Here is a 23,381-nt window from a genome sequence, read left to right on the forward strand (position 1 = left end):
GGCAAGAGTATTAAAGTGGGTTGCCATTTCCAACTATTATGATAACAGTTGTATAAAGCAGGAAGAGTTATGAAATTCAGAAATTGAGGGTATATGGAGGGTTGGCAATGAGTTTTCCACACCGGGAAATATGATGGTTTCAAGGGAACTCTGCACCTCAAATTCGTCTAAAACCATCGCCTCAAGAAAGGGAGTCCAAAGAAACGAAGACCGCTGCGAGGCGACTGCTCCCGGAACTGGTACGGCCAGCTTGGAGTTGCGATACGGAAACTGTTTGCGTGGCACCCCCTCCGCCTCCTGCCTCTCCCGCCGCGTGGGTGCCATGGCAACCGAGAGAGCCGGGAGACCTAGGTTCCGGAAGCCGAAGAGCTGGAGCTCTGAAGCCACCCTGATCAAAGGATGCTGAGTCCGGAGCGCCTAGCCCTACCGGACTACGAGTATCTGGGTAGGCGCTTCCTTCAGCTTTGGGGAAGGAAAGAAATGCAGACGCATTAGGCCAGAGTCTGGGGAGGAGGATGGGGCGGGATCTGAGTGTGAATGGGTGGGGTGGGCTAGGGAGGGGCGGGGAGGGGGCGCTGATCCAGGGGCCTGAAGGTGTAAGGCCCAGCGAGGAGGAAAACAACATCTGGGGAATAAAGAATGCTGAAGTGTACCCGCTGGAGCTCAGGCAGTGTGGATTGTGCTCACAGTGGGCTATGTTGGAGTTGAGAATTGGCGGAGGTGGGGGGCTTTGGGGGTGTTACTGACTTGCTGCTAGTGGAGTAACCTTGGAATCTTGAAGTGCCACCTCAGTCATTCCGTGAGCCGTCAGATAACCGTCACGGCGGCAACTAACACTTTGGAGTTTTTCTTTTACGTTAGGCACTATGCTAAGCATTTTACATGCATTCTTTATTGAATCTTCGTAACAGCCCTGGGAGGAAACGGTTTTCCTTCCATTTTGCAGACGGAGAAACTGAGGCTGAAGAGATAATTTACACAAAGCCGCACCGCTAGGAAATGGTATGGCCTGGATCAGAACCTTATTTGCCCACTCCTGAGCTTGAGTTCTTGATCAGTAGGGCTGCGGCTGTAATACGTTATTCACACTTAATTAACACCTTCAGTGTGGATGAGAAAAGGATGTGTGTGTGTGTGTATGCGTACGTGTAAGGACACATGTTTTAAAACGTTGTTTAGTCGCTAAGTCGTGTCCAACTCTCTTGCAACCCCATGGACTGTAGCTGGCCAGGCTCCTCTGTCCATGAGGTTTCCCAGGCAAGAATACTGGAGTGGGTTGCCATTTCCTTGTCCAGGGGATGTTCCAGACCCAGAGATCGAACCCAGGTCTCCTCCATTGGCAGGTAGATTCTTTACCACTGAGCCACCAGGGAAGCCCTTTAAAACATTAATAGACTTTATTTTTAAAGAAATTTTAAGTTTACAGGAAATTAAGCAAATATTATAGTGTTCCCATGTACTCCTTGTCAGTTTCCTGTTATTAACATCTGACATCTATTAGTATAGTACATTTGTTACAATTGATGGACCAATATTGATACGTTATTATTAACTAAGATCCACAGTTTGCCTTAGGGTTCACTCTGTGTCAGTAGTTTTATGGGTTTTGACAAATGCATAGTGTCATATATCCCCTGTTATAGTATTGTGCAGAGTAGCTTCACCCCCTGTCTGTTCATCCTTTCCCCTGTCCCCCAACCATTGGCAACCATTGACCTTTTTACTCTCTCTAAAGTCTTACTTATTCAAAATATCATACAGTGGAGTCGCAGAGTATATAACCTTTTCAGACTGGCTTTTTTCACTAAGCAATAATGCATTTTAGGTTCCTCCACATCTTTTCCAGGCTTGATAGCTCATTTCTTTTTATAACTGAATAATATTCAATTGTATGGATATATGGATACTGTACACATTTTTTTTAATGAAAAACAATTCCAGTTTAAATTTCTGAATTTGTCATATGGAAAGTAGATTAAAAAATATAAGAAGTTTATAAGGAAAAGTCTCTTCCAGCCCTTTTCCCCTCATCTGCCAGTTTCCATCTGTCCTCAGCCCACTACTAGTAACTACTGTGGCTGGTTTCTTGTGTGACCTTCCAGAGTTTAGTTTATTATGTATATAAGAGATAATGTATTTTTTTCTTTCTATATATCTCAAGAGTGATTTCTGTATCAGTGAGAGCTTTCTCATTCTTCTAAGAACTTGTTTAGCTACATAGTATTGAAATAATTTATTTGACTAGTTCTCGGTTGGTACACATGTTGTTTTTAGCCTTTTGCTATTATTGAAAATGTGTGTGTTAGTCGCTCAGTCATGTCCAACTCTTTGCGACCCTGTGGACTGTAGCTGGCCAGGCGCTTCTGTCCATGGGATTCTCCAGGCAAGAATACTAGAGTGGGTAGCCAGGAGATCTTCCCGACTCAAGGATCAAACCCAAGTCTCCCGCATTGCAGGCAGATTCTTTACTGTCTGAGCCACCAGAGAAGGCCATTACTGAAAATGCCCCACTGGATAACCTGTAATTTTGTGCCATTACTAGTATATCTGCAAAGAAAACCACAAAGTAAAATTGGTGGGTCAGAGATATATGCATTTTAAATATTGATAGACATTGCTAAATCATGTTTCACAGGGGTTGGACCATTTTACACTGCTGTTAGCAATGTAGGAGAATGTCTGTTTCCCTATGGTCTTTCCAACAAAATATATCCAACTCAAACCATCAGGTATTTTCAACTGGTTAGTTGATTTGATATGGGTAGATTTGATATGCATTTCTCTTATGAAGTTAGGACTCTTTTCACCAAGGTTAAGGGGTATATGTGGTTTTTGAAAGGAATATATATACTTAATTCTCCTAATTGGAGAAGGAAATGGTAACCCACTCCATTGTTCTTGCCTGGAAAATTCCACGGACAGAGGAGCCTGGTGGGCTATGGCATGGGATCTCAAAGAGTCAGACACAACTGAGCAATTTCACTCACTCATATATACCTAAAGAGCATGGTTAAATCACAGATACTTTTGCATCCAATGAATAATATTAATGCCTAGCAATGCCTAGACTCTTTCTAAAAATTTTATGTTTTTTATCTTATTTACTCAGTACTAATGAGTCTATGAGGAGGAAATGGCAACCCACTCCAGTATTCTTGCCTGGAAAATCTCATGGAGGAAGAGCCTGGTAGGCTACAGTCCATGGGGTCGAAAAGAGTCGGACACGACTGAGCGACTTTTTACCAATGAGTCTATGAAATATTTGAAAAGCCTAGTTCATTGTTCAGTTCCTTGGATATTTGCCTCAAAGGCTTGACATAGTTAATATTACTGGTTCTTTGGTGAGTAGGAGCTGATGGTCCTTCCATAAGTGGCTTTTTTTTTTTTTCAGGGAGACTAAGTCAATGGCATTGTTGATAATGAATCTATAAACAGAATCAAAGTTTCAGTTTGGCCGAAAAAACTTCAGCATCCAACCACTTACCTAATTATTGAACCCTGGATTACTGAAGCTCTTTCAGTTTCTGTTGCATGTTTGAGTGTCCGTGTCCCAGTCTCGGTCTGGACGTTCATACTGCCTAAGCAGGGTCATGCTACTCACTGCCTTCCTCATGGTTGCTCAAACCGTACAACTCTGCTGAAATGCATTTGTCTTTAGTTGAGAGCAACCCTGCCCTTTCAGTTTGGTCTCTTTTAGAGGCATGCTGTTGCTGTTTTGAAGCATTCATCCTCCATTTAACAACCACTGAAAATCATCCCTTATAGATTAATTTAATGAAATAGTTTCTGGTTTGAAAATTTAAATACTTGTGGAGGTTTTGTTTGACTTGGTTTGGCTCTTCTCCTTTTCTTCTTCTTCTTTTTTTTTTTTTTACAAATTATAAAGTCACGTGTATAGAACTGGAGAAGAAAATGCATACAGAAAAAAGAAAATTGGGGAGATGGGAAAGCTCTAGGTATTCAGTGCATGGGAAAAGTGAAAGTTCAACATCCCTTGGTAAGTGTAAACAAGAGACCTCTTTTTAGTATTATGTACAAATTACAGGGATACCTATTCAGTGAATATCTATAGATTTTCCTTTCTACCTGTTAGCCAGGGCTTCTATTTGCCTTTTTCACTACTAGCGAAGAAAAGAATCTTTCATCATGTTCGGTAAACTGATCCATTCCCTGCTGACTTGGTGGGTTCGGAACCTGTAATCATGGCCTGGAATGGCTTTAGTATCTTAAGATCATCATTACAGAATCAGCTCTGTGATGTTCATGCCTGCAGTCATCAGAATGGAGTGATAGAAATTGTGTTAATGCCCAGGCATAAATAGAGAGAGGAGAATCTGGAAAAGAGATGAAATAAATATAGAGCCCTTGAAAGAGTTCCAGCTTCATGAAAGCTACTTATTGGAAGCTTCTGCCAGAGGCTGAGGTGTGTCTGTGTATCTGGTTGGGTGTGGAGAGTTCTCTAGAGCCGAAGGGCGGCCTGTTCTGGTCCCAGGTTTGCAAAACACACTCCCTACGTGCTGACCTGAGTATAAGCAAGAGGGTGTGAAGTTTATTATCTTACCCCACCTAAACTGGGGAGGTGCTTGCTTTCACTCATGTTCCTATTTACCTCTTCTGTTTCTATGGAAAGTGCTTGTTCTCACTAAGGTTGGTAGTGGATCAGCATGATAGGTAACTCCAGGAAATCAGACGTGGGTCTTTCTCCTTTGCAGGCTGTACTTATAGAGGAATCATAATAAATTGGAGAGGTTTTTTTTGTTTTTGTTTTTTTTTAGTGTGGATTTTTTTTTTTTTTCTTTTTTGAGTTTGTTACAACATTGCTTCTGTTTTATGTGTTGGTTTTTTGGCTGTGAGACATATGGGATCTTGGCTCCCCAACTAGGGATTGAACCCACACCCCCCCACTTTGGAAGGTGAAGTCCTAACCACTGGACTGTCAGGGAAGTCCCTGGATAGTTTTTTTGTTTTTTTTAATTGGAGGATAATTATTTACAATGTCTCATTGGTTTCTGCGGTACAGCTACGTGAATCAGCTATGCTGCTGCTAAGTCGCGTCAGTCGTGTCCAACTCTGTGCGACCCCATAGACGGCAGCCCACCAGGCTCCCCCCGTCCCTGGGATGCTCCAGGCAAGAACACTGGAGTGGGTTGCCATCAGCTATAAGTGTACATATATCCCCTCCCTCTTGATCCTCCCGCCCACCCCCAACCCCCACAGTTATTTTGAAGCTGTAGTTTTTGAACACTTCATTTATGCTCAACAGTGTGCCTTAACTCGTTTAATCTTCACAACCGTCATACGAGGTATTAGTATCAGGCAAAGGAGAAAGGGAAGGATACACCCAACTGAATGCAGAGTTCCAGAGAAGAGCAAGGAGAGATAAGAAAACCTTCTTAAGTGGACAATGTGAAGAAATAGAGGAAAACAATAAAATGGGAAAGACTAGCATCTCTTCAAGAAAATTGGAGATACCAAGGGAACATTTCATGCAAAGATAGGAACAATAAAGGAGGAGGAAATGGCAAGGACCTAACAGAAGCAGAAGAGATTAAGAAGAGATGTCAAAAGTACACAGAACTATACAAAAATGGTCTCAATGACCCAGATAACCACAATGGTGTGGTCACTCATCTAGAGCCAGACATTCTGGAGTGTGAAGTCAAGTGGACCTTAGGAAGCATTACTACAAACAAAGCTAGTGGAGGTGATGGAATTCCAGCTGAGTTATTTTAAATCCTAAAAGATGATGCTGTTAAAGTGCTGCACTCAATATGCCAGCAAATTTGGAAAACTCAGCAGTGGCCACAGAACTGGAAAAGGTCAGTTTTCATTCCAATCCCAAAGAAAGGCAATGCCAAAGAATGTTCAAACTACCATACAAATGTGCTCATTTTACATGCTAGCAAGGTCCTGCTCAAAATCCTTTAAGCTAGGCTTCAACAGTACATGAACCAAGAATTTCCAGATGTACAAGCTGGATTTAGAAAAGACAGAGGAACCAGAGGTCAAATTGCCAGCATCCCCTGGATCATAGAAAAAACCAAGGGAGTTCCAGCTAAATACTACTTTTGCTTCATTGACTACTCTAAAGCCTTTGACTGTGTGGATCACAACAAACTGTGGGAAATTCTTAAAGAGGTAGGAATACCAGACCACCTTACCTGCCTCATGAGAAATCTGTATGCAGGTCAAGAAACAACAGTTAGAACCGGACATGGAGCAACAGACTAGTTCAAAATTGGGAATGGAAGACTTCAAGGTTGTATATTGTCACACTGCTTATTTAGCTTATATGCAGAGTACATCGTGCAAAATGCCAGGCTGGATGAATCACAAGCTGGAATCGAGATTGCCAGGAGAAATATCAACAGCCTCAGACATGCAGATACGTGTGTGTGTGTGGGCTTAGTTACTCAATCGTGTTGCCCTGTGCAACCAGGCTCCTCTGTCCATGGAGATTCTCCAGGCAAGAATACTGGAGTGGGTTGCCATGCCCTGCTCAAGGGCAGAAAGTGAAGAGGAACCAAAGAGCTTCTTGATGAGGGTGAAAGAGGAGAGTGAAAATCTAGCTTAAAACTCAGCATTCGAAAAGCTAAGATTGTAGCATCTGGTCCCATCACTTCATGGCAAATTGATGGGGAAAAAGTGGAAAAGGTGGAAGATTTTATATCCTTGGGCTCCAAAATCATTGCAGATGGTAACTGCAGTCATGAAATTAAAAGACCCTTGATTCTTGGAAGAAAAGCTATGATAAATCTAGGCAGCATATTAAAAAACAGAGACATCACTTTGCTGACAAAGGTCCATATAGTCAAAGTTATGATTTTTCCAGTAGTCATGTGTAGATAGATGTGAGAGTTGGACCATAAAGAAAGCTGAGCACTGAAGAACTGATTCTTTCAAATTGTGGTGCTGGAGAAGACTCTTGAGAGTCCCTTGGACAGCAAGGAGATCAAACCAGTCAATCCTAAAGGAAATAAACTCTGAATATTCATTGGAAGGACCGATAATGAAGCTGAAGTTCCAATACTTTGGCCACCTGATGCAAAGAGCCGACTCATTGGGAAAGACCCTGAAGCTGAGAAAGATTGAGGGCAGGAGGAGAAGTGGGTGACAGAGGATGAGGTGGTTGGATGGCATCACCAACTTAATGGATGTGAGCTTGAACAAATTCAAGGAGATTGTGAAGGACAGGGAAGCCTGGCGTGCTGTAGTCCGTGGGGTCACAGAAAGTTGAACACAGCTTAGCAACTGAACAACAATAATTATTAGTCCTATTTAGTAGTTATTAAGATCTCTTTATTCTACAAATAAGAAAACTGAGTCTTAGAAAGGCTAATTGATTTGTAGAAAGTCACACAAGGTGGTGATACATAAAAGCCAGATTCAGATCCAGGTTTATGGGATTCCATGCCTGTTTTTCCCTCTCTTCAGTTCAGTTTAGTTCAGTCACTCAGGAGCTCAGTCGTGACTCTTCGAGAACCGACCCCATCGACCCACAGCACGCCAGGCTTCCCTGTCCCATCACCAACTCCTGGAGTTTACCCAAACTCATGTCCATTGAGTTGGTGATGCCATCCAACCATCTCACCCTCTGTTGTCCCCTTCTCCTCCTGCCTTCAATCTTTTCCAGCATCAGGGTCTTTTCAAATGAATCAGCTCTTCACATCAGGTGGCCAAAGTATTGGAGTTTCAGCTTCAACATCAGTCCTTCCAGTGAACACTCAGGACTGATCTTCTTTAGGATGGACTGGTTGGATCTCCTTGCAGTCCAAGGGACTCTCAAGAGTCTTCTCCAACATCACAGTTCAAACCCAGAGATAAAAATAAACCAAAATAGCTGCTGCCTGTAAAGGGTGTGATCCTTGCTTCCCTTTTAAGACGGGAGTTCTTAAACAGTTCATCAGTTGCAAATAAGTGTCCTGAGAACAGAAATTGTACCTTACTCATCCTTGTATACCTGCCTTTCACGATATAGACACCTTATACATACCTGTGTGTTACATAAAAGTGAAAGTTGTTAGTTGCTCAGTGTCCAACTCTTTGCGGCCCTGTGGACTGTAGCCCACTACGCTCCTCTGTTCATGGGGTTCTCCAGGCAAGAATACTGGAATGGGTTTCCATTTCTTTCTCCAGGGGATCTTCCCCACCCAGGCATTGAACCCCGGTCTTCTGCATTGTGGGCAAACTCTTTACCGTCTGAGCCACCCATGGAACATGAATAATCTGACCTTAGGGTCCCCCAAGTGTGAGCAGCTACAACAATAACTGACTTATTAAGTACTTAATATGTACCAGGTGACATTCTATGTACTTCACATACATTAATGCACATGAAGATAGTTTCGGTTTTTATCTCCATTTCATATATGAGGAAACTGCAGCACCAAGGCATTAAATAACTAGTTAGAGAGTCCTGGAGGCAGGATTCTAATCCAGCAATCTGATTTCAGAGTCCGCGTTGTTAAACTCTGTGCTATGAATACCTTGAATAACTCGGAAAATGAGGCTACAGTTATCGCACGGACCTGCATTCCATGGTTGCATGGAGTTAAGTTCAGATGACTCCAAGGGCTTAATTTTTCTTTTTTCTTTTTTTTCTTTTTCAAGGGCTTAATTTAACATTTCTGCCAGGAGGGGGCATCCTAGGAATCAGGATGGGTCAAATAGTAAAATTCAAGTTCCTTCTTTCACTGGGCTCATCTCTCAAAGGCAGGCGGTAAAGAAGATAACATCTAAAAATAAACCATTTAGGGGAGCTTGAGTGACAGTAATCTATGTACTTTGTGTAGCTGTGTGACCTTGAGGAAGTTACTCAACCTCTCTGTGCCTTAGATGCCTTATCTGCAAAATATAGATAATAATAATACTTACTTCATGCATGTAAGCTTTTAGAGCAATACCTGGCTGATACATTGTGAAAAGAGGATATACAAAGATGAGTAAGATATCTTTTCTTCTAGAGCATCTAGGTAAGTGCTCAGTAGATATTAGCTGCTATTATTATTCCTATTTTTTTAATAAAAATATGTAATACATCTGTGGCAATGGGTCACACAGAGCCGGACACGGCTGAAGCAACCTAAGATGCACAATGCATCTCTGGTAGCCATGAAACTGTGCCTCTCAGATCGCCTGGTATGGGAGGGGAAGATAGTTAACTCAACTCCAGCTCTCAGTCCAACACCTTATTCACACTGAGGTCACACTTCCCGCAGGCTGCTCCCAGCAGACGACTGGGTGAGGCGGACAGACCCACTTTTACGAGAAGTGTGACTCCTCTGATGGTGCCTTTGGCTTGAGGACTCCCACTGCACCGCAGTCTAACACTCTCACCCTCTTCTCTGCGTGGGTCAGCCCTGCAATGTGTCTGTCACCTCTCCGAGTCTCTTCCAGCTCCCTCCACATTTTCCCTCATGGGCTTTTCATCCCCTAAATCTCTTGCATGTCTGATCCTGTCTTCTTGTCTGCTTCTCAGAGTCCCTGGACTAAGACAGCCTCCAGTAGTCACTGATACAGTCCCTTTCATTCATGAGGTTACGATTTCTTCAAGCCTTGGCAGAGGTTCTGACATATGACTGTTTCTATGTTGAAGATTCTTAAGTGTTACTAATCTTGTTTTTTTTTTCTGCATTTGCTGATATCAACTTGTCTTATTGCCAGACATAGTTTCTCTTTTTGCTTTTGGATGAGTCTTGATAAGCAAATGTAATTTTGTTGGAATATAATCAGTGAACCTCCCAAACCCAGCCTCATGCTAGGAAACATTGCCATTTACAGTAAGTCAGCTGAAATACTTATATGATTTTAGAGAGCTTGGGTTGTTGCAGAAGGGAAAAGGAATAAATACTATAAGTGTTACACTGATTCCCTAAATCTTTGGAAACTAGGTTTATAATAATAAAGCTGGTCACTTAAAAACAGTAATGCATATTTTCACAAAATCCTGAAGGTAATATTCATAAATGACTGTAACACAAAGTAACAGTGTAATAAGTGCCGACTGGGAAAGATCAAGGGCAGGAGGAGAAGGGGATGGTTGCATGGCATCAGTGATTCAATGGACATGAGTTTGAGCAAGCTCCGGGAGTTGGTGAGGGACAGGTAAGCCTGGTGTGCTGCAGTCCACGGGGTCTCAAAGACTCAGACACGACTGAACTGAACTGAAACTGGGAAAGAGCCGAGACCCCTGCCTACATAGAGTTCACTCAGTCTGTTTTAGCACTTAGATCCCATCTCCCGTGTATGGCGTAAGTTTCCTGTAGGGAGCGGCACGTTATATTCATGCTTTGCTTTATATAGAGAAGCTATTCAGGGAGCAAGAAAGAAAGAAGGGAAGGAAGGAAGAATTAGGAAGAGAAGAAAGGAAGGAGAAAGGGGGAAGAAGAAACGAAAGAGATGATTTTGTGGACATGTGCCTTACTGTTTTTAAGTGACCAGCTTCATATATTGTAAACCTATGAATAGTATCCAGAGATTTAGGAAGTCAGCATAACATCTATAATATTTATTTGTTTTCCTTTCTGCAACAGCCCAAGCACCCTTAAGTCCTATGAGTATTTCTGTTGACGTAAACAGAAATGGGTTGGATTGGCTCTAGCATAGGGTTGGGTTTGGAAGGTTCACTAATCATATTCAAACAAAAGTAAGTTTGCTTATCAGGATTCATCCAAAAGCAAAAAAGAAATTGCCATCACAGGGGCAGCAGTTCCCTAGGTGGCCCAGTTCTGGGGTGTGCCTCTGGGAGTTGTTCCTGGAAGTTCAGCCTAGACTCTGTTTCTTTCATCTTTCTGAGGATTCTGTAAGCTACTTAATAAATGTAATCAGTGTTTCTGTTGGAGAGGGTTAGGGATGGGGAATGGAGGTTGTCAGGGGAGAGCCAGTGAGTTCTAAGGCATACTGTTTGTTGACCATTACCCACCTCTGTTTCTCCTTACGGGTAACTGACTACAGGTGATGTCAGTGTTATTCTAGGGATTAAGTATAGTTCCATAAATTTTTTACTTTGCCTATCATTTATATATTCAGGTAATTTTAAAATCTTCCCTCTAAATGCTGTCTAAAAGTTGGAGATCACTATTTTTTGTTATAAATGCCACATTTGCTAAATGAGTGAATTTTAGGAAGCTAAGTAATCAAAGTTTTAAAAAGTAATAAAAAAGACTTCAGAAGAGATAGATGATCCATTAACTTATCTCTGGTTCATCTTCCAGTTTATATCCTTCTTAGTGCTTATCACAATTATCTTATTAATCTATTCATATATCTTGTTATTGTCTGTTTCTTACTAGAATGTAAGCATAAGGGCAGACTTATTCTCTCAGTATCTCCAAAATCTAGCACAGTGCTTGGCCCAAGTTCAATGCACAGTCGTTAAATGAACAGTGTGCTTTATGTGGGCTTCCCAGGTGGTTGCTAGTGGTAAGACCCCTCCTGCCAATGCAGAAGATGTAAGAGACTCGTGTTCAATCCCTGGGTCAGGAAGATCGCCCGGAGGAGGGCATGGCAACCCACTTCAGTATTCTTGTCTGGAGAATCCCATGGGCAGAGGAGCCTGGCGGGCTGCAGTCCATGGGGTCGCAAAGAGTCGGTCACAACTCAAGCGACTTACCACATACGCACACTGCTTTAAGTAGCAAAATAATTTTTTTTTCTCAAATGAAAGAAAGGAATCCAGTTCAGAAAATAGTTATTGAATTCCTGCTGTGCGAGAGACACTAGGCTTTTTTCCCTTCTTCCTCTGACAACCAAAGGATAACTGATTAAAATCTTTGCTCTGAATGCTGTCTGAAAGTTGGGGATCACCATTACTTGCGTGTATACCGTGTTTGCTAAATGAGTAAATATAATTTCTTGGTTTTGATTCCACAACAGTAAGATTCAGCTCCTTTTTTCAAATGGTTTCTTAGGAAGAAAGGAAATTTTATACCATTTTGAGGCATCTCCTTGAGATCCCGTTTTCAGTTGGGCAGAGTAATATGCTTTGATTAAGCCTGGAATTACCCTTGTCAGCTAATCGCTGGGTGCTCTGTGTTGGGATGCCCTTGCACTGCTTCCCTACGGGCCTTAGGAAATAGCTCATCCTATGATTGGAATTTCAAGTCAAAACACATTTTATCTGAGCAGAATTTTAATGATTTATCAAAGAGAGGAGGGGTTTTCCCAAACACATCTGAACTTACCAAATTACTGATCCCATTAGCTATGTTTTCTCTTAAGCACTTCTCTTTAAACAAAGTAATTACAGCTGAAATCATCCAATGTATTTTTCATAAAAGCTTTTGACTAAGTTGTGTTTGATTAGCAGGAACCCAGTAAAAGTAAATATTGTTTGAGAAGGCACTTTCCGAGCCCTTTCTTTTTCTTCATTGAATTAGCTTTTTGAAAGCACTGTTCTTTAGAGAGAGTAAGAGCCTTTTTCCAGCTGTCCTATTGTGTAGCCCAAGGTCTTGCTAATACCATTATCTGGCCCTGAGATTACAGGTAATTGTGATAAAACACAGGCTTCAGTTTCTGTAATCTCAGACAGAAATCTGTTTGTGCCCTGGCCTTCACATCAGGTGTTTGTGAAATTCAGACTTCTCTCACCTGGAATAGCGCCCCCCTCGCCACCCCGCGGCCCCCAGTAAACAGAGGTATCTGGCAAGAAAAGAGCTGTATAAGAGCCATTGCCTTTTTTTTTTTTTTTTCAATCATGTGGCAGAACTCCTCCTGTGGCCAACTTACATACAACATGTGCCCTAAATGGGAAAATTATATATTTTAAAATAGGCATGCTTGAAACAATAACACTTTTGAATGTGAAATGTACCAGAAGGCCGCATGTCTCTGGCTCTGCTTGTCAAATGGAGAGGCTGCCAGAACCACTCGGCTCCATGGTTCACATGCCCTAAAGTCCTGGAAACTGACACGTAAGTAGGCAACGCACAAAGCAGCTCAGCCCATGAGAAAGTGAGTTTGGGCGCCTGGGCTGGCCCCCTTTCTCTCTGTGTGGAGTTCTTTCCAGCTTCGCTTCTTCTGTCCCATCACAGTTTTTTTTTTTTTTCAGAAAGGAGAGATTAAACGTGTCTGGTATTTCAGCATGTCAACGGCACAGGCAACATGAGGCCAGCACTCAGGCCACTGTTCAGCCTGTCATATGGAAGGAATTGCTTTTCAGGGGAGATTATAATTGTGTATGTAGCCACACAAATGCACATTCTGCCTGGAGGAAAATGCACAGAAGAGGAGGCCTTATGCTGCCACTCAGGTCTCTTTGTGGAGGGCTGCATAAGAAGCCCTTACATGGCATAGTCAACTCTTTTGGGCTTAATGAGTCATCTTTTTGTGTGACGCCTACTTCAAAAAAAAAAGGGGGGAGGGGGGAGGGTGGGGGTAGAGGGGGAGAAGCAGAAACACACTCTTCCCCAAGTGAATTGCTTTTATTGGCCCTGCAGCTTTGTCTAAGCGTTTTGCAGATTCCTGATGACATCATTTATAATGCTAGTGCACAGACAGTAAACAAAAAAATAATTTAGCTTTTAGGCATTTCGACAAAACTTGAATAGTCCAATGTAGAGAAATGATAATGAGCTTTATGAACAGTAAGCACGTGAGCTTAAACTACAAGCATGACCCCGTCTTTCTTGGAATGTGACACATTGAAAGATGACTGTAGAGAAAACTCGAAGATTGACACTTTTGAATTATGTGCAGTTCAGACTTGAGCCCACAGTCTAGTGTTAATCCCATGCAGTATGTTCTCGTTAGTGGCTGAAGTACAGGCTACCAAGTCATTAAGCCCCTTGAACCCTAGCATTTTACCTATAAGAAAGGAAAAGGTAATATTACCACCTACCTCACTGGAATGTTAGAAGATTGAGACGATAAACATGTAGAACTCTTTATAAGAAAGGTATTTTGTAAACAGAAAATACCATTATTACTCTCCTTGATCAAATTTCCCCAACACAAGGAGTTGATAAAAGCTACCTCATACCGGGTTGAGAGGATGAATTAATTAATATATGTCAGTTATCTTATAGTAAACTATTTAATGAGACCTAAAATTGTCTTTCTTGATAGTCTATAGACCACCAAACCTGATATTTAAACACATGATTCACTTACAAAGTCTTAACATGTGCCGTCAGCCTTTTGCCTTGCCTTCAAGGGTTGGTGTGGTAGAGAATATTGCATATATCCCTCTGCCATGTGGTGGTGGAAGAAAATAAGTTAGGTCTTCAGGAAGCATGGCCCTGCCTTTTTTCTTTTCAAGGTTATGCCTGCAAATAGTCTTTGGAGTCTTGCTAATCTTTGTTGCCGTGTCTGAGCATAGGTAGTGACTGTTTTGACCTTTGTTCTTCCAGTAAATATTTGGTTTTGATCTCATGTTTCTAAAGAAGAAACAAACTTACAGTGAAAAGAAGTGATTGATTTGTCTTACTTTGTGAACTTTTCTTATCATATTTCTTAGTAGTTTAAGAGAAAATAATTGTTGTTGAAGGACCTAACATTGAGTTCCCTAACTGGAAAGGTCTTAAACTAAGCCAAGTAATAAAAATAGCGTTGGTTGTTATCTTTAGAGGAGAAGGGATACCGGAAAAGACTTTGTATTTTTTAAATGACAAAATTTCACTGACATCTCTGCTTCCATTTTTGTTGGTATTTGCATAAGGTTTTAGGCAACAAAACCTGAGACGACCCTCTTGAAAATAATGTAATTTTCAATGTAATTTTCATCTTTTGTTTCCAAGTACACTGACATTTGGATAACCTCACTTCCCAGATTTCATTTTCTATTAGATGACACACAATGGGAAACGCTATTTCATTTAAATTCTAAACCCTCAGCAGAGATTATCTGTCTTACATTTTTAAATACAGAGATAATATTCCAGCTTCTAAGCCCAGCCTCCCAAATACTATCTTTAAGTGGGAAATATATTCAAACAGATGTTCTTGGTATGCCAGCTGAGGTCATTTCTCATATCCAGGAGGACTAGAATCAGTCCTTATAAGATATTCGTGAGGTAGGTACCAGCCTGACTCACTTTTCCATGAGGAAACTGAAATTTAGGTTATGTAACTTGCCCAAGGTCACTCAGCTAGTAAATGTGGAGGTGAAGCTTGAATGAAGTTTATCTAACTCTAGAGCCTGTGTTGTCAGCTACTTTGCTTTTAGGTCTGATTTCTCAAGGCCTGCTTTCTTATTTAGTTCATAAGTATTTAAGGATTAGAACTTAATATTTTAACAGAAATGTGTACAGAATATATGATATATTCCCCAGATTCCCTGGTATATAATAGAACATAGTTTAACATTTTCTTGATGACATGGTGTCATTATTCTAGACATTTGTACTGTAGATGTGTTATGACATTTACTCATGAGGGTGTATGTTAGGAAACAGGAACTCAGAGAGCTTAAGTAAAATTTCCAACGTTCATGTAGATAGCAGTAGGTGGAGCTAAGATTTGATTCTAGTTCTTCTGATTCCAAATTTAGTGGTGTAGGTGCCGCTCAATCAGTGTTAGTTAAATCTGACTGGTAGCTGTTGATTAATGACAAGAACGTCCCCTGTTGCTCAAAAGTCCTCTCTCTCCAGACTGATATTTCCTACGGGGTCAGTAAGCTGGTGAGGAGCCTGAGGTTCTGTACTTTACATGATTGCGTGCCACTGATCTCAGGGTGATGGTTGAGCAACCGCCCCCTCCGGGGCTAATGACTTACACAGGAGAGAACTTTATTTCTCTCTCCCTTAACCTAGGTCGAGGGTACAGAAGGCAGAATCTGCTGTAGGAAGCCATCGCAGGATTTCAGCCTAGCAGGGTAGCCATGCCATTTGAAATCCATGGTTTCTGAGGATGACTCTGTCGTAAAAAGGAAAAGGGGAAGGAATGAGTCCAGGGCAAACACCTTTTAAGCAAGGAAGGTAGAAGTTGCGAACATCACTTGTGCTCACATTTCATAGGTGAGTACTTTATAATATACTGTTTGCAGATGGCATGCGAAGTGAAGTCACTCAGTCATGTCTGACGTTTTTTTGCGATCCCATGGACTGTAGCCTACCAGGCTCTGTCCATGGAATTCTCCAGGCAAGAATACTGGAGTGGGTTGCCATTTCCTTCTCCAGGGGATCTTCACGACCCAGGGATCGAACCCAGGTCTCCTGCATTGCAGGCAGACGCTTTACTGCCTGAGCTCCCAGGGAAGCCCACTTTATAATATAAGACCCCTGCTAATTGCAGAGGAGCTTGGGAAGTCCAACCAGATATCGTGTGTAAGAAGAATAGGAGCACATATTTTGCACTCCTCCTCGGAGTGCAAACAAGAACCTCCCTTGCCTGGTATGTGCATCGTTAGTAGCTGCTTGCCCTTATTCAGAGGGGAGCACAGACGTTCCAGTGGGTGTGTGACTTTTCCTTCCCTACGTCTGCCTCTTCAAGTACAGTGTATTTTATTGCTTGTCCCTGTTCTCCACTCTTTTACCTTAAGCTACTACTGAGCTGGTTGCTTCCTTTTTATTATTTTTTTCTTTCGTAACTCTGTGTCTCCTGTCATTTCTCTTGGATTACTTCTCTGTCCTTTGTAAATATTTCCAACTAATCAGAATAGTTCCTTTCTACTCTTCAGTGAGCACATGTAATTGTTAGGGTTTTAGTTCTTCCTTATTGTGTTGCTTGCTCTCTGTTGGGGCTTACTTTGCTTCCAAATAAAAATTTTTTGAGTGGGGAGTTAGATCCACGGTAGATACTTAAATCTTGTCTCCAGTGAGCTAGTTTTACAATAAATAAAGATATTTGACTTCCTAGGCTGAGAGTAAGAGATTTAGAAGGACGAGGAAAATGTGGGGACACAGAAACTGGGGGAGGAGTGAGTTTCAAGAGGGAGGGAGTGTTCAGTGCTATCAGTTGCCTCCAAGAGGTCAAATAAGATAAGAGCTGCAAGAGGGATTGTTAGTGGCATTAGGTGAGAAGTTTCAGTGGAGCAGTGTGGCAGGATGCCAGCCAGGCTTGCTTGTAAATGGGAAGGGTGAGGGATTTGAGACAATAGGTAGGGTAGACTTGTTTCCAGAAGTTTGGTGGACTGGGGAAGGTGGACAGGGGGTGGTAGCAAGGGTAGGGGAGAGTTTATTGTTGTTTTGAAGTTTTTAGAGTCTTGAGTATGTTTACAGGCTGAAGGAAAGGGAGCCATTGTAGAGAAGAGAGGGATGATCCAAGCGAATAAGATGATTAAATGATGCAAGACTTTTTTAGAAGAGGTGGGAGAACATTCCAGGATCAAGGGCAGAGGTGCAAGCTTGTTTTTGGAGGTGGGAATCAGGGCCATGTTTGTTCATTAGGCACTACAGGCATTGTGCCTAATCTATAAACGGTTTTGAAATTTTTGAAAATATTTGATACCTAAAAAATGTTTGTGTGTGTGCATGTGCTCAGTTGTATCTGACTCTTTGTGACCCCACGGACTGTAGCCCACCAGGCTCCTCTGTCCACAGGATTTTCCAGGCCAGAATGCTCAAGTGGGTTGTCACTTTCTACCCTGGGGATCTTTCCAACCCGGGGATCGAACCTGCATCTCTGTGTCTCTTGCATTGGCAGGGGATTCTTTATCACTGTATCACCTGGGAAGCCCCCAAAATAATATTTATTGACCTAAAATATGAGTAAATGTTTAATTATACATTTATAAAACATAGTATAATATCACTTTTATTGTTATGTTTAGTATGGAAAAAACATTTTATTACATTTAAAAGCAACTTTCACATGTTTGCAAGGTAATGCTCAAAATCCTTAAAGCTATGCTTCAATAGTAGGTGAACCAAGAGCTTCCAGATATACAAGCTGGATTTAAAAAAGGCAGAGGAACCAGAGATCAAATTGCCAACATCCATTGGATCATAGAAAAAACAAGGGAATTCCAGAAAAATATCTACTTCTGCTTTATTGACTACTCAAAAACTTTTGACTTTGTGGATCACAACAAACTGTGGAAAACTCTTTAAAGAGACAGGAATACCAGACCACCTTACCTGCATCATGAGAAAACTGTATGCAGGTCAAGAAGCAACAGAACCAAACATGGAACACAGACTAGTTCAAAATTGGGAAAGGAGGAGGTCAAGGCTGCATATTGTCACCCTGCTTATTTAACTTATATGCAGAGTATATCATGTGAAATGCTGGGCTGGATGAATCACAAGCTGGAATCAAGATTGCCAGGAGAAATATCAACAACCTCAGATATGCAGTAGATACCACTCTAATGGCAGAAATCGAAGAGGAACTAAAGAACCTTTTGATGAAGGTGAAAGAGGAGAGTAAAAAAGCTGGCTTAAAACTTAACATTTAAAAAACTAAGATCATGGCATCTGGTCCCATCACTTTATGGCAAATAGAAAAATTGGAAACGGTGGCAGGTTTTATTTTTTTGGGCTCCAAAACCACTGCAGACCAAGACTGCAGTCATGAATTTATAAGATGCTTGCTCCTTGGAAGAAAAGCTATGACAAACCTAGACAATACATTGAAAAGCAGAGACATCACTTTGCCAACAAAGGTCCATGTAGTCAAAGCTGTGGTTTTCCCAGTAGTCATGTATAGATGTGAGCGTTGGACCATAAAGAAGGCTGAGTGCCAAAGAATTGATGCTTTCAAATTGTGGTGTTGGAGAAGACCCTTGAGAGTCCTTTGGACAGCAAGAAGATCATACGAATCAATCCTAAAGGAAATCAACCCTGAATATTCATTGCAAGGACTGATGCTAAAGCTGAAGCTCCAGTACTTTGGCCACCTGATGTGAAGAGCCAACTCATTGGAAAAGACTCTGCTGCTGGGAAAGATTGGGGGCAGGAGGAGAAGGGGCAACAGAGGATGAGATGGCTGGATGGCATCACCGACTCGACGGACATGAGTGTGAGCAAACTCAGGGAGATGGTGAAGGACAGGGAAGCCTGGCGTGCTGCAGCCCACAGAGGCACCAAGAGTCGGCCATGACTGAGTGATTGAACAACAAAAGCAAGTTATAGGTAAGATTTTTTGCAATTAGCAGGAGATCCCAAGTGTGAATTCATGTGCTAACGTGGTTTTAAAACAGCTCTACAAGAATATTATTCAGTATAAAAAAGAAGAAAGTCCTGACGCTCGCAACAGTGTAGATGGATGTTGAAGGCATTCTTTTAAGTGAAGGAAGTTAAAGACAAATACTGTATGATCTCACTAGTATGTATGTAATATTTAATGTATTAAAAAAAAACCCTAGACTCATACATACCAAAGAGGTGGAGGGTGGGTGAAATATGTAAAGGTGGGAAAAAGTACAAATATCTAGTAATACAATAAATAATCCCTGGGGATGTAATGCACGACATGGTGACTATAGTTAATCATACGGTATTGTATATTTGAAAATTGCTGAGAGAGTAGGTCTTAAAAATTCTCATCACAAGAAAAAAATTGTAGCTGTGTGGTGACTGACGGATGTTAACCAGACTTACTCTGGTGACCATTTCATAACATACACAGATATCCAATCATCATGTTGTATACCTGAAACTATTAAAATACAGTGTTATTTTAATAGTGTGTTATGTCACACTATGTGTTATGTCAATTATGTATCAATAAAAAAGAAAAAGAAAGAAACCCTGACTCTACAGAGAATAATTGCTTTTGAATGACGGAGACAGAAAGTAACGTTGGTGAAGGACAGAGCTGAAGTGCAGCTGAGAGTCGATGTTCTTTATATGGCCACCCACCTCGTCTTTGTCTCTGAAGGAAGATTCAAGGTTATCTCCCGAGAGTTAGGGAGACGAAAGTAAAAGGCATAGGAGACAAAGAAAATTAGTATTACTGTGGAAAAGAAGAAACAAGCTGCTGTAGGAAGGAAGACAGATCGCTTGACTAGGAACAAGTACAAGAATTCTGAGCAGCATTAAGACATTTGAAGTAAAGATGTATAAATGCACAGTAGTGTGTGCATGCTCAGTTGTGACCCCATGGATGAGCCCACCAGGCTCCTCTGTTCATGGAATTTTCCAAGCAAGAAGACCCACTGAAGTGGGTTGCCATCCAGGGGATCTTACCCACCCAGGGATCGAACCCGCATCTCCAGCATTAGCAGGCACATTCTTTACCACTGTGCCACCTGAGAATAAATAAACCCTTTGAAAAAAGAAGCAACAAAAAACATAAATAGGAACAAAGCTGACTATGTAAATTCTAAAAGGAAAAACTACAAAAATATTGCAAAGTAATAATTAGATGAAACAACTGAATAACTTTTAGGAAAACAAGGTGTTACAGATAATGGGTAAAGAGGGAAAAATCCAAAAGAACAAAAATTATTTGATTTGATGTTTATTAGCTACAGAATTTTATCAGCCAAGTGGATTTATAAAAGCTTTAAAACAGCAATACCATACCTCACAAATTCTCACCTCTAAATCCCCCTCCTCAGAGGAGACTACTTACAGATTTTTTCACCATGTCTTTTGCTATTTTGCTGCATGTCTTAAAATGACATGCTTACACTGCTCTTCTTGATTTTTCAGTTGTGGATATTGTCTAATGACTGCCTGTGATGGATTTAGCACTTTTATATCCTCTTCACTTCCCTTCCTCCTAGCCTTGCAATAAAATTATGATTTTTGGTTAAGTCAATATTCAGTGTTTATCATCACTAAGAAAATAGTATGTATACATTAGTCATGAAGTATACTATGATTACATTTCCCCTTTTTTCATAGGTTCCCCCCCGCCCAGAGTTAATCATTGCCTTGTCTTTTGTTTGGTTGATTTTCTATGAACTTGTCTCTAGTTTCTGCCCCAACTCTCCAACCAAAAGGCTAATCTCCTCTGAGCTGATTCAGACACATCAGGTATTCTCTAAATTTCAATTTATTTTCTTCAAGATAACGCTCCTGGGGTACTCCTTTACCTGATTGGCCCTCCTGCTCCCACCTGACCCAGTTGCTCTCTAAATCCTTATCCCTATCATGAATATTACTTGTCTCTCTCAAGTGATATGACCTAAAGCCTTTGTTTTCCTTTTTCCCCAAATACTCTTTCTTTTTCTTAGGTTGTATCCTCTAGTAGCTTTCTGAGAAAGTTTGCATGCAAAATAAAACTTAGAGTATCTTGTATCTTTGAAAATATCTCTGTACTACCTTCACACTTGATTCATAATTTGTGTAGCTATAAAATTCTATGTTGGAGATAATTTTGCCTTAGACTTTTAGAGGCATTTATCCCTTATTTTTTAGTTTCCCATATTGCTGTTGAGAAATTGAATGCCATTCGTATTTGTTATATTTCATAAAGATATCCATTGGTGTTGATCTTTCATTCATTTCTTGAGGCCCTTTCAATGTGGAAATTTACATCCTTCAGTTCTGAGATGTTTTCTTGAATTTACGTTTGGCATTTTCTCATGTCTATCTCTGGAACCGTTGTTACTCAGACATTGGACCTTATGGATTCATGCTCTAATTTTCTTACCTTTCTTTCTTCTTTCCCATATTTTTTGGTTTATTATATTTTATGTGACTATGTTTGACCTTTCCAATCCTATTGAATGCTACAAATATCTACTATTATATTTTAATTTTCTATTCATTTTTTCCTGGTTTCATGAATATAAGATTTTAACTTGTCTTTCTGATATATATTTTTTTTATTTGAAGGATAATTGCTTTACAGAATTTTGTTGTTTCCTGCCAAGTATCAGCATGAATCGACCATAGGTATACATATGTCCCCTCCCTCTTGACCTCCCTCCCATCTCCCTCCTCTTCCCACCCCTCTAGATTGTTACTTTCTGAGGTTAGTAATTGTGGTATTTCTTTTCTTATTTTGTTGTTGTTCTGTGCTTTGGTTTGGTTTGTTTTCTTGCTTATGTGTATGTCTTCTGCATTTTTTTCTTTCAAATTTATTTTTTTCTGTGAGTTATTTTTGGTATATTTTTTAGATAGGAACCTTTCCTCAAACTTTTGGAGCTTCTTGGGTATCTGTTTATGTGCTAAGCAGGGGAGAGTCTTACACAGGTCAGTAGGTAGGCTTTAATGTCGTCATCTGGCACCTCTATCTTTAACTGTTCTTGAAGTCCCCAAGTTCAAAGACCTGATGATTCAGTTTCTTAGCAGAAGATAAACCTTTCATGTCGTATCTAGGTAAAGGGAGGGTGATCACTTTGCTCCACAAAGTTGGGGAGAGGATCCTGAAATATAGTTGGTTCTTATGTAGACTTTTCGTCCAACTATATTAGTTAGCTTAGGCTGCCAAAACAAAAAAATCAGTGTGTATGGATCCACTTTTGTATGTGGATATCCAGTTTTCCCATCACCATTTTTTTTTTAAAGATTGCCTTTCCCCCTTGAATAACATTGGCATCCTTGTCAAAATTATTTGACATATATGTGAGGGCTTATTTCCAGGCTCTCTGTTCTATTCCATTGTGGGTTTGTTTTTGTTTGTTTTTGTCTGTTTTCATGCCAGTGCTGCACTGTTTTGATTCTTGTAACTTTGTAATAAGTTTTAAAATTAGGAAGAGTGAGTCATCCATTTTTGTTCTTTTCCAAGATTTTTTGGCTATTCAGAGTCTCTTGAGATTTCATTGGAATATTACAATGAAAAAAAAAAGAATATTACAGTGGGTTCCTACTTGTTCAGGGTTCAACACAACTGTTTCCTCCTCTAAGTAATTTTTTAGTCCTTTCTGTTTGGACTAGGTTTCATCTATACGGGTCATGGTGGAGAGGTCTGACAGAATGTGGTCCACTGGAGAAGGGAATGGCAAACCACTTGAGTATTCTTGCCTTGAGAACCCCATGAACAGTATGAGAAGGCAAAAAGATAGGATACCGAAAGAGGAACTCCCCAGGTCGGTAGGTGCCCAATATGCTACTGGAGATCAGTGGAGAAATAACTCCAGAAAGAATGAAGGGATGGAGCCAAAGCAAAAACAATACCCCATTGTGGATGTGACTGGTGATAGAAGCAAGGTCCGATGCTGTAAAGAGCAATATTGCATAGGAACCTGGAATGTTAGGTTCATGAATCAAGGCAAATTGGAAGTGGTCAAACAGGAGATGGCAAGAGTGAATGTCGACATTCTAGGAATGAGTGAACTAAAATGGACTGGAATGAGTGAATTTAACTTAGATGACCATTATGTCTACTACTGTGGGCAGGAATCCCTTAGAAGAAATGGAGTAGCCATCATGGTCAACAAGAGAGTCCGAAATGCAGTACTTGGATGCAATCTCAAAAACAACAGAATGATCTCTGTTCATTTCCAAGGCAAACCACTCAATATCATGGTAATCCAAGCCTATGCCCCAACCAGTAACGCTGAAGAAGCTAAAGTTGAACAGTTCTATGAAGCCCTACAAGACCTTTTA

At 40.9% G+C, this 23,381-nt stretch overlaps 1 protein-coding gene across 4 annotated transcripts in view; it reads left to right on the forward strand.

Annotated features, from left to right (window-relative positions):
- Positions 1 to 278: 278 nt before the first annotated feature.
- C11H11orf49 (chromosome 11 C11orf49 homolog) overlaps positions 279 to 23,381 on the forward strand; it is a 202,280-nt gene continuing 179,177 nt past the window's right edge. Inside the window, exon 1 of one of the 4 annotated variants that reach the window (XM_043482471.1) lies at positions 279 to 445. In XM_043482471.1, the coding sequence (XP_043338406.1) occupies positions 400 to 445 (46 nt within the window). In that variant the 5' untranslated portion in view covers positions 279 to 399. The remainder of the gene's footprint in view (positions 446 to 23,381) is intronic. The other 3 variants (XM_043482472.1, XM_043482468.1, XM_043482470.1) reach the window with 3 other exon arrangements.

Source organism: Cervus canadensis, chromosome 11 (assembly GCF_019320065.1).
Source record: "Cervus canadensis isolate Bull #8, Minnesota chromosome 11, ASM1932006v1, whole genome shotgun sequence".
Classification (NCBI taxonomy): Eukaryota; Metazoa; Chordata; class Mammalia; order Artiodactyla; family Cervidae; genus Cervus; species Cervus canadensis.